This window comes from Penaeus chinensis, chromosome 6 (assembly GCF_019202785.1).
Source record: "Penaeus chinensis breed Huanghai No. 1 chromosome 6, ASM1920278v2, whole genome shotgun sequence".
Taxonomy (NCBI): Eukaryota; Metazoa; Arthropoda; class Malacostraca; order Decapoda; family Penaeidae; genus Penaeus; species Penaeus chinensis.
This window is the reverse complement of record NC_061824.1, coordinates 37,614,065-37,626,564: the sequence shown is the minus strand read 5'-3', so window position 1 is coordinate 37,626,564 and position 12,500 is coordinate 37,614,065. Positions and strand designations below refer to the sequence as shown.

At 36.1% G+C, this 12,500-nt stretch overlaps 2 protein-coding genes across 5 annotated transcripts in view; both read left to right on the top strand.

The window, feature by feature from the left end:
- LOC125026697 (solute carrier family 49 member 4 homolog) overlaps positions 1-1,311 on the top strand; it is a 25,426-nt gene extending 24,115 nt beyond the window's left edge. For all 4 annotated transcript variants that reach the window (XM_047615319.1, XM_047615318.1, XM_047615320.1 and 1 more), the window contains 2 exons: positions 296-567; positions 1,049-1,311. In XM_047615319.1, coding sequence (XP_047471275.1) covers positions 296-567; positions 1,049-1,306 — 530 coding nt within the window. In that variant the 3' untranslated portion in view covers positions 1,307-1,311. The remainder of the gene's footprint in view (positions 1-295; positions 568-1,048) is intronic.
- A 2,075-nt stretch (positions 1,312-3,386) lies between these two features.
- LOC125026695 (solute carrier family 49 member 4 homolog) overlaps positions 3,387-12,500 on the top strand; it is a 9,210-nt gene continuing 96 nt past the window's right edge. The window contains exons 1-6 of the mRNA XM_047615314.1: positions 3,387-3,937; positions 5,941-6,070; positions 7,421-7,529; positions 8,200-8,386; positions 10,261-10,443; positions 10,940-12,500. The exon at positions 10,940-12,500 is cut by the window's right edge and continues 96 nt beyond it. Coding sequence (XP_047471270.1) covers positions 3,823-3,937; positions 5,941-6,070; positions 7,421-7,529; positions 8,200-8,386; positions 10,261-10,443; positions 10,940-11,076 — 861 coding nt within the window. The 5' untranslated portion in view covers positions 3,387-3,822 and the 3' untranslated portion in view covers positions 11,077-12,500. The remainder of the gene's footprint in view (positions 3,938-5,940; positions 6,071-7,420; positions 7,530-8,199; positions 8,387-10,260; positions 10,444-10,939) is intronic.

The following is a 12,500-nucleotide window of genomic DNA, read 5'->3' as shown; positions in this document are numbered from 1 at the left end:
TAACAGAAGCTTTTTGTATTTTTGGGGTTATGTCACTTTGAAATTGGGTTACTGACTATTATAAGAATAATGCTTTATTGATAACTTTGTAAATGCAAGGCAAAACTATTTGTGAAAAGCCATATAGATTATATAGTTTAACCAATTTCTCTATAGTTAGAAAAACAAATGACATTTTATTGAAGATTTTAAAAATTGTTGATGATACATTTCAAGGCAAAGCATAGACCAGAACACACCGACATTACCAGACACTTCCTCAGAAATCAAAATTTATTTTTCTTTTTCTCTCCAGAACGAGCACCTCTCCTTGACAGTCCCCGCCCCCATGGGTCCACGAGCTTCCATCCAACCATTCCAACCAGCTACCAGAACCCTCCTGACGTTGCTGTTCTGCCTGCTGGTGGTGCTAGTGGTTCCCAGGATGAGACAGATGGTGTGATTCTCCCTCAAAGGCATGGCCACAGGAAGGGCAGTAGGACCAGTGATGGTAGTGAGGTGGCCCTGAAGGTTTACAAATCGAGGTTTTGGATCTTGATAACGTTCTCTATCTTGGCGTGGTTCCAGGTGTGTGTGGGGGATACATTCCTTCTTTTATAGTTTAATTTCCTTCATTTCTTTGGGTATTTGCAATAAATAACCTTTGAAAAGAAGTAATGATGAAGGCTCAATATTTCCAATCTTTTCTTTCATTTCTTTATATCTTTGAGTACTTACTTTATAGAGATACTCTGAAAAGATGATAGAGTAATGGCAAATATTCAGTATTATCAATCTTTTTCCTTTTCATTTCTTCAATTATTTACTCTTATAAGTAATGATGAAAATCTCAATATTTCCAACCTTTTCCTTCTCATTTCTTCATTGATCTGAATACTGACATGTAGAGGACCCTTTGAAATACAACAAAGTAATACCAAATACACCACTGACATGTAGAGGACCCTTTGAAATACAACAAAGTAATACCAAATACACCATATTTCCAACCATTCTTTTCTCTCAAACATGCTTTTTTTTTTTTAACCTACAACCACCCCCCTTCCAGTGCGTCCAATGGAACACTTGGGGTCCCATAAGTGAGAGTGTCGACGCTGCCTTTGCAGGATGGGGGTCTCAGACAGTAGCCATGATGGCTAATTGGGGTACCATTACCTTCGTCTTGTTTGTCGTGCCCATGTGCTGGCTAATGGAAACCAAAGGACTTCGAGTGGGAGTCCTGACATGTGTGATCCTAATAGCCATTGGAACAGTGATTAGGATAATTCCCTTTATAACTCACTCTGACTCCTTCTTCACAGCGTAAGTATATATGGGGGGGGGGGTGTCATTGCTTTTTGTTTCTTGTAATATGGTTTGGATTTAAGTTTAGGATAGCACAGTAGATGTTTAAGTATTAAGGTAATTAGATATAATATGCTGTTGTTCATATTCACATTCACATTCACATTCACATTCACATTCATATTCACATTCACATTCATATTCACATTCACATTCACGTTCACGTTCACATTCATATTCACATTCACATTCATATTCACATTCACATTCGCATTCGCATTACAATAACATCCACATCCACATCCACATCCACATCCACATCCACATCCACATCCACATCCACATCCACATCCACATCCACATCCACATCCACATCCACATCCACATCCACATCCACATCCACATCCACATCCACATCCACATCCACATCCACATCCACATCCACATCCACATCCACATCCACATCCACATCCACATCCACATCCACATCCACATCCACATCCACATCCACATCCACATCCACATCCACATCCACATCCACATCCACATCCACATCCACATCCACATCCACATCCACATCCACATCCACATCCACATCCACATCCACATCCACATCCACATCCACATCCACATCCACATCCACATCCACATCCACATCCACATCCACATCCACATCCACATCCACATCCACATCCACATCCACATCCACATCCACATCCACATCCACATCCACATCCACATCCACATCCACATCCACATCCACATCCACATCCACATCCACATCCACATCCACATCCACATCCACATCCACATCCACATCCACATCCACATCCACATCCACATCCACATCCACATCCACATCCACATCCACATCCACATCCACATCCACATCCACATCCACATCCACATCCACATCCACATCCACATCCACATCCACATCCACATCCACATCCACATCCACATCCACATCCACATCCACATCCACATCCACATCCACATCCACATCCACATCCACATCCACATCCACATCCACATCCACATCCACATCCACATCCACATCCACATCCACATCCACATCCACATCCACATCCACATCCACATCCACATCCACATCCACATCCACATCCACATCCACATCCACATCCACATCCACATCCACATCCACATCCACATCCACATCCACATCCACATCCACATCCACATCCACATCCACATCCACATCCACATCCACATCCACATCCACATCCACATCCACATCCACATCCACATCCACATCCACATCCACATCCACATCCACATCCACATCCACATCCACATCCACATCCACATCCACATCCACATCCACATCCACATCCACATCCACATCCACATCCACATCCACATCCACATCCACATCCACATCCACATCCACATCCACATCCACATCCACATCCACATCCACATCCACATCCACATCCACATCCACATCCACATCCACATCCACATCCACATCCACATCCACATCCACATCCACATCCACATCCACATCCACATCCACATCCACATCCACATCCACATCCACATCCACATCCACATCCACATCCACATCCACATCCACATCCACATCCACATCCACATCCACATCCACATCCACATCCACATCCACATCCACATCCACATCCACATCCACATCCACATCCACATCCACATCCACATCCACATCCACATCCACATCCACATCCACATCCACATCCACATCCACATCCACATCCACATCCACATCCACATCCACATCCACATCCACATCCACATCCACATCCACATCCACATCCACATCCACATCCACATCCACATCCACATCCACATCCACATCCACATCCACATCCACATCCACATCCACATCCACATCCACATCCACATCCACATCCACATCCACATCCACATCCACATCCAAATCCACATCCACATCCACAACCAAATCCACATCCACATCCACAACCACATCCACATCCACATCCACATCCACATCCACATCCACATCCACATCCACATCCACTTTCACATCTACATTCACATTCATATTCACATTCACATTCATATTCACATTCACATTCATATTCATATTCTTATTTTTATATGTATTCACATGCCCATCCAACTCCTCTATGACATCCAAACATCCAAACAGAGGGAGAGGTACAGTTGTTAGTATAAGCTTGTTTTGAGAAATAGAAAATTAAGAAATGCATCTTGCAGTATGCAATGTTTACCCTCAAGGAACCTCACACTTTCTCATGTTGTTAGAATTCACACCTGATATCTCCAGGACCACACCGTATCTTTGCATTTTTGCAGATAGATAAAACATTTCCGACAGTATTCCCTTGCATCTTTAGAAATAGATGAAAGTTTCCAAATTCTCCAGAATCATGGAATTTCATCGAGATCAAAATTTCCAACATTATTCCATTGCAAGTTTACGTACTGGTAAAAGTTTCCAAACTCTCCAGAACCAAAGAATTTCATCACGTTCTAATTTTTTCAGCTTTCTCACAGGTCATGAACCAGCTTGGTAATGCCGGCAGTTACTTAGAACCTCTGCTTGTGAGGTCTCCAGTTGACGGTGTTACTCCAGCGGACATCCAGAGTGATATTAAGCTCCTGTTGTATATATGTAAGGAAGTACATTTGTTATTTTAAAGAATATTGATATTGTTTGATGATAAAGATTGCAATAACTAATAATGATAACTGGAAGAAAAAGGGAAAAGAAAAGAAGGAGAAGGAGAAGGAGAAGGAGAAGGAGAAGGAGAAGGAGGAGAAGGAGGAGAAGGAGGAGAAGGAGGAAAAGGAGGAAAAGGAGGAAAAGGAGGAAAAGGAGGAAAAGGAGGAAAAGGAGGAAAAGGAGGAAAAGGAGGAAAAGGAGGAAAAGGAGGAAAAGGAGGAAAAGGAGGAGTAGGAGGAGAAGGAGGAGAAGGAGGAGAAAGAGGAGAAGGAGAAGGAGAAGGAGAAGGAGAAGGAGAAGGAGAAGGAGAAGGAGAAGGAGAAGGAGAAGGAGAAGGAGAAGGAGAAGGAAAAAAAGAAGGAGAAAAAGAAGAAGAAGAAGAAGAAGAGGAGGAGGAGGAGGAGGAGGAGGAGGAGGAGGAGGAGGAGGAGGAGGAGGAGGAGGAGGAGGAGGAGAAGGAGGAGGAGGAGGAGGAGGAAGATGAAGATGAAGATGAAGATGAAGATGATGATGATGACGATGACATGTAGAGAATATCAAATTGATATACTATATGGCTGTTAGGTGATTTTTTAATTAATTTATTTTATTAATTATTTATTTATATATTTATTTATTTATTTATTTTTTGCATGTGTTGCCTGCGGCCAAAAGATTAGATGATTGTATTTCGTTATTTTGCATTAAAGAGAAGAGTTTAAGGTCAATCGAACATGTTGAGAACAATGACCTTTGTGCAGTTTGAGTTGGTGATTATCATGTCAAAGGACATACAAGGTTTATTTGTCAAATTTTTGCCAAGGTTGGTAGTTTTCTTAAGTTGATTAATATTAATGGAAGAATTCTGTGCTCTCTCTTAGTTTCTTATTTGTTATGATTGTTGTTATTATTATTGTTGTTGTTACTGCAGTTGTGTAGTATTTTTAGGAATATTATTATTGTAGTTATTATTTATATTATTAGTTTAATTATTGTTGTTCTTGTTCTCTTATTTCTACTTCTATTTATCATTATTGTTATTGCTAATGCTATTGTTATTGTTACTTTTGCTATTAATATTACTGCTACTATTGTTATTACTATTATATAAGTATTATAATTAATGATATTGTTATTATTATTATTATTATTATTATTATTATTATTGTTGTTCTTATTGTTATTAATATTGTTATTGTTATTATTATCATTATTATTATTAGTATTAGTAGTATTGGTGTTATTAATCCGATGATGGTGATGAAGATAATGATTATTATTATCATTATCATTATTATTACTATTATTATTATTATTATTATTATTATTATTATTATTATTATTATTATTATTATTATTATTATTATTACTATTACTATTATTATTATTATTATTTTTATTATTATTATTATTATTATCATCATTATTATTATTATTATTATTATTATTATTATTATTATTATTATTATTATTATTATTATTATTATTATTATTATTATTGTTATTATTATTATTATTATTGTTGTTGTTGTTATCATTATTATTATTATTATTATTATTATTATTATTGTTATTGCTATTAATATTATTGTTATTATTATTGTTGTTATCATTATTATTATTAGTATTATTATTATTTTTTTTTTTTATTTATCTATTTATTTTTGTTATCATTATTATTTTTATTATTAGTGTTGTTGTTGTTGTTATTATTATTATTATTATTATTATTATTATTATTATTATTATTATTATTATTATTATTATTATTATTATTATTATTATCATTATTATTATTACTATTATTATTATTATTATTATTACTATTATTATTATTATTATTATTGTTATTATTATTAATCATTATTATCATCATTATCATTATCATTATTTATGTTATTATTATTATGATCTAAACCAAAAATAAGGCTGTTAATAGATGTATTTAATATTCATCGTTCTTTCCTCTGCAGATGCTGGATTTGCCGTCACATTAATGTTGACAATTCTGGCGTACTTCCCCTCCAAGCCACCTACACCTCCCTCTATAACTTCGTCTATCGAGAGGCATGATTTTGCAACCAGCCTTAAAAAGATTATTAGGCGAGTTGATGTCTTAAGTTCGTGTGTTAGATAATCCAGTTTGATGTTTTTGAAAATTATATTATTTGGGTGAGACCGTTTGTATTTGATGCCTATTTACCTTAATGCTGTCGGGGAAAATGAATAAATAAATGGAGAAAATGCTGTGCTCATTTCCTATATTTTTTTGTGAAATGTTTTTGCACATAGATGGCTCTGCTAGTGCTTAAATGTATTTTTTACTAGTGCTATGAATATCGATGGTGTTATTTTTATTATAAACATTATAATTACTATAATGTTATAAACATTAGTAACAGCAAAATAAAAGAATGTAAAATGTTTTTGTAAATCAAAGAAAAGGGTAAACAGGCGAGACAGGCAGTACTCGTAACTGGCTCATTGGTGACTTAGTACAAGTGTAGCCATCTATGTGGAAAAAACGGGTAACTCACAGTGGGCATGGCACGTATGTACAGGCATTGGGTTAATTTAGAAATTTGATCTCGGGAGTTTTTTCTCATACCATTCTCTTTAGGATTTTATCTCCAGAGTACTTTCTATTATATATATATTAGGATTTGACCAACAGCTATATGTCTTGTTCTGTGTAATTTGAATTTCTAATAACCTCATGTTATAAGAACACAATTTTATTGATTTATAATGACAATTGAGGGCAGACTTTGTTGTTCTGAAGTTTTTCACAAATGTCACAAGGTTACAGCTGTTCTAGCATGGCTGGCTCGCTATTTAAATGCTTAGAGAGTGCAGTGGCATTACAGGAAGAAGGGAAAGACACTGATGGTCATTTTAAACCAACTCCCATGGACACTGAACAATGAATAGACTTTTGCCCAATTTTTACTTTGAAAATAACAATAATACAGTCAGCATGCTTGAGTTTTATGAATGATGTTGATATTCTGAACTGGCATAAAGTGTTTATAGATTTTTTATTATAAATAGGGTCATGTTATGAGAAAATTATTGGCAAAACATGATTAAAGAGAATGTCAAAATTTAACGTACAAGGTATTAAAGGAATTCCTATTGCTATTTTTTCTTTTAATGATTATCAGATTTTCCTTTCACCTTTGATATTTCCTTTTTCCATGTAGGTGTTGTAAGAGATTATAGATCACTAAATCATGTAATCCACTGCCACTCCATTTGATTCCCTTTGCAGCAATGACAAGAATTGTGATCAGAAAATATGACAGTGCTGTAACAATACAAAAATGTTCATGAGAAATTATATCAACACTGGTGATAACATATAATGAAGAAAAGTAAAATGTACATATATATATTTACATCCACAGATTTTTTTTTTTTTTTGTTGATTATATACTAAGCTGATCCTTTCAGAAATCGAGATCTGATGTTAGTCACCTTATCATATGGTGTATCTGTGGGCGTTCCTGCTGCCTGGTTAAGTGTGCTGAATTATTCCCTGAAAGAACTCGGAATCCTCCAGGTATGGAACTATTTGTTATTGTTAAATGATTTTGTAATTTATTTTGATGAAAAGGTTAAGTATCCATATATGAGTATACATTTAACACAAGTGGACTTTGCAAATATGTTGAAAGTTATATAGGGAATGTATATACATAGAATATTTTTTGGGGGGTATTACTTACTATGTATAAAAAAAAATGTATTTTAGGATATTTTTCTTTTACATTTTCTGTAGTAGTTGTGCATGTTCTGTATTTGTAATTATTCTATGTTGAATATGTCTTTTCATTTATTTTATCAACCAAATCAAGCTGGATGACATTAAATCATGTCATGGCAAACTGGGTCCAAATGCCATATACAGACTAGCCTGCTCTGAGCATTAAACACTTGTTTGCTTGTTAACCCCAACTGCAGTCATTGAGGAGATACAACCCCTCAAATGTATCTTTTGAGTTTCATTTTTGAAATATGTTTGTAAAAGGCATCTTTCCTTTGCTTCTAAATTTTCACTTGTGCGGCTGACATTGTATGATCCCTGGTATGTGGCTGGGTATGTTGTGGGGAAACCCTACTGTGTATGGTATTAATGTATCACCTTAATTATAGGTTATCACAGAATATCATATGCCAGACAAGACTAAATTTGTGCTTTTGATTAATGGCTTTTTCTCTTTTTCTGTCAGGATGATGCAATGTGGATTGGAATTCTGGGTGTCATCATGTCAGGCATATGTGGCTTGCTGGCAGGTCGCATGACTGATATAGTCTATGGACACGTGCGGATATCACTCATTTTCTTGATGATATCGACTGTTGCCTTCTTCTATTGGTTCTTCCTCCTTACTTGGGGGTCCATCCCAGTGACCACTTGTAAGTGTGATTCTTTATGTTTGGGTTTTTGTATCATATAAGTCCCTTTTTCTGTTGTGCTGATTCTCTCTCTCTCTCTCTCTCTCTCTCTCTCTCTCTCTCTCTCTCTCTCTCTCTCTCTCTCTCTCTCTCTCTCTCTCTCTCTCTCTCTCTTTCTCTCTTTCTCTCTTTCTCTCTTTTTCTCTTTTTCTCTTTCTCTCTTTCTCTCTCTCTCTCTCTCTTTCTCTCTCCCTCTCTTTCTCTCTCCCTCTATTTCTCTCTCCCTCTATTTCTCTATATTTCTCTTTTTCTCTCTCTCTCTCTTTTTTTCTCTCTCTCTCTTTTTCTCTCTCTCTCTCTTTCTCTCTCTCTCTCTCTCTTTCTCTCTCTCTCTCTCTCTTCTCTCTCTCTCTCTCTCTCTCTCTCTCTCTCTCTCTCTCTCTCTCTCTCTCTCTCTCTCTCTCTCTCTCTCTCTCTCTCTCTCTTTCTCTCTCTCTTTCTCTCTCTCTTCTCTCTCTCTCTCTCTCTCTCTCTCTCTCTCTCTCTCTCTCTCTCTCTCTCTCTCTCTCTCTCTCTCTCTCTCTCTCTCTCTCTCTCTCTCTCTCTCTCTCTCTTTCTCTCTATCTCTCTCTCTCTCTCTCTCTCTCTCTCTCTCTCTCTCTCTCTCTCTCTCTCTCTCTCTCTCTCTCTCTCTCTCTCTCTCTCTCTCTCTCTCTCTCTCTCTCTCTCTCTCTCTCTCTCTCTCTCTCTCTCTCTCTCTCTCTCTCTCTCTCTCTCTCTCTCTCTCTCTCTCTCTCTCTCTCTCTCTCTCTCTCTCTCTCTCTCTCTCTCTCTCTCTCTCTCTCTCTCTCTCTCTCTCTCTCTCTCTCTCTCTCTTCTCTCTCTTTCTTTCTCTCTCTCTCTCTCTCTCTCTCTCTCTCTCTCTCTCTCTCTCTCTCTCTCTCTCTCTCTCTCTCTCTCTCTCTCTCTCTCTCTCTCTCTCTCTCTCTCTCTCTCTCTCTCTCTCTCTCTCTCTCCTCATGGGTCACATTCACATTAAGAATATAGATAATATATAATTATTTTAGAGTTATCTATTTTGCCAATTTGTTGTTTATTCCTTTAAACCATTCACTCAGGAAGTTAAAAAAAAAAGTGTACAGCTAGCATTCAAATATTATTTTTTTCTAATAGGTTAGCGCCTAATTTGAATATGATTTTAAGGATAAACTAATGAGAAGTGAGGCTGAAAAACAGAGCTAACTAAACCCTTCTGAAGTGTATATATTCCATTTTATTAGTTTTACATTTTTGTTGTATAAATGATTAGAAAAGCAACTAGCAAAATGTAGAAGCCTAGATTATAACAGCTATTAAGATAAAATATGATTTGTGTAAATTTAGTTTATAGGATACTGTTATGAGTTTTTTTTATTGATAGATTAAATTCAGAAAATATAATTTATAGGATTTTGTTTCTCTACTATTATTAGTCTGGAATTAATTTATCACCTATAGAAAAGTATGTATCATATACCAGGGGCATGGAAAATTTATTTTGTCAAAAAGTCACTTAGAGAAGGTAGCTCATATATGCATTACTTCCTCAAATTCTCAAAATTACATATGTGGATCAGCCTACTCCAGAAATTATTTTTATTTGTCTATTTACTTATTATTTCTATTATTTTTCTATTATATATTATTTTTTATCACAATTTGTTTGCATCTTTTTGTGGACTTGGTGACAAAATGATGTAAGAATGAGCAGGTAAATACATCTATGAGAACATTAAAAGACAAGGTTAACTGTATATCAACTCCTTCATTTGGTGGATTTATCATTTTGACATAGTTATTTACAGTTTGTTCACCACAAACCAGTTGTTCTGATGCACAGATTTCCATAATTTCAGGGCAAGTCTACTTAACTGTTGTTGGAGGATTATCCTTTAACTTCGCGACGGCTCCTCTCTTCTTCGAGTTAGCTGTGGAGACGGCATACCCCTGTCCAGAGGTGGTTGTCGGGGGCCTGGTTACGGCCATCAATAATCTACTCGGCCTCTTCTTCCTCATGCTGTTCTTCATTCCTAATATAGGTATGGAGATGAGTTGAATTGGAGATGAACAGTGAATGAGGGGTGTGTGTGTGTGTGTGTGTGTGTGTGTGTGTGTGTGTGTGTGTGTGTGTGTGTGTGTGTGTGTGTGTGTGTGTGTGTGTGTGTGTGTGTGTGTGTGTGCGTGCGTGCATGCATGTATGTGTGTGTGTGTGAGAGTATGTTTGGAAATATGAACATGAAAAAGAACATGATTATATACTTTTAAACATTTGTATACACTTCAAATATCTGAGTTATAAATATAGAAAAACTCTGTCTCACATAATACTGAACTAGCATCATTGATGGTAATGCAGTGTGCTAAATTCAAAGCACAAAGTATAGTTTTTACATTCCATGCTGTGTAAAACTGAGAGTAATAATTGAAACATACCTTTCAGTTTCCCCTTGTTGTATTTCCAATTATTAATCATCTTAAGCCCCGCTCCAAACAACCACTCCAGAGTTATATATTCTTCCTCTCTCCTACTCCCAGGGTACCAGTGGGTGACATACTTGCTACTTGCTTCTTCTTCGACGGCAATCCTACCCTTGCTGTTCGTACGAGAGGATTACGCCAGGTCCAACATTGACCGAGGAGAGCCAGTCGAGTCGGCCTACCAGCCCATATGACAGAAGGCAAATAATGATCATAAGAAAAGGTTCCCCGAATCGATCAAGATAGAATGAGTGATTACGACCGGTGACCTTGGAGTTGTGGATTTGGTTGTTAGATTTCGGGATCAGTGATTTGTACTTTGTAATTTGGTTGCAGATTTGTGTTGTGAAGGATTTGGGAACGATGTTGCTAGTGTTTTGAATGTTTATTTTTAAAATAAGGTCTACCAGATATTTATGCTATTTTTAAAAATGAAGGTAATTTTATGGATATATCTATTATTTTATATAACTTATTTTAATTATATACGTATCATATTTTACCTCTGATAAATTTGTGATAGAAAATACCTCATTGTGATATTTGCTAATACTGACTCATAAGAGATTATTTTCCATTGACTTTCTTGTGTCTAGATTGACCAACTTCTACTGTTTGTAGGAGGTATGTGATAAAAAGTATGAAAGGAGTGAATGCTTAAGTTATTTGGATATCTGTAGAAAGGTGTTTTGTAACTGGTATTTATCTTTAAATGTTAGATTTATCACTAGTCTTTTGAGTTCAGGTACAATTTCATGGAGGTGAAGTGTGTATGATCAGAAACTATAAAGAAAAATAGTCTTAAGACTTGTTTCAGATGGGCTTGATGCAAAATGGAAGGATAAAATAGATATGCTTCAGTAATAATTTTACACTTAGAGATTCAGAATTTGGTTTACTGAACTGTTTAGTTTAGCACAGTGTATGTGGAGGGAAAATTGGGCTTTAAGTACATTTGTATAATGAACACTTGTGTGCTTTGCTAGTCTGTATGTCTGACCACCATACATGCTCATATATTTAGAATCAGACACATATATCCAGTATCATATGATGTATATTGTCTGTTAGGGCATTAGAAATACACCATATATAAAGCAAAGTAATTTTCATTTTGTTGTTGAATTTTAGACAGGTTGTGTAATTAAGCTAATGCTTTATTTTGAACTGTGGTTAGTGCTGCCAGTAATAAAGCATATCACAAACACTTTAAGCATTCTTGTATTCTGGTCAGTGTCAAGCAAAGGTCAAAGTTGGTTTAGTGGCATGTCTCTGGAAAAGCATGTACGCTAGACCACAGGATTAAATTGGAGCTTAGCCTGACATGAAACCAGGGCCTTCCATTCACAAAGCTAACTTTCTACCTTTAAACTATGCCACGTCCCTTGGTAATGTAACTCATATATTTAGATAAGGTGATGGTATTCTTAGTTACAATGACTTATAAGACGTAGGTTTCTGCCAGTAGTTTTGTTACCAGTATTTCCAGAGGAAATATTATATATAAAATGACTGTCCCAAAGATTCTATTTTATAAGGCATAAACATAATGTTATGTAGAATGAATACTGCACTTTTTATACAGATAATATTTGAATTCTCGGATACTAGAATATGA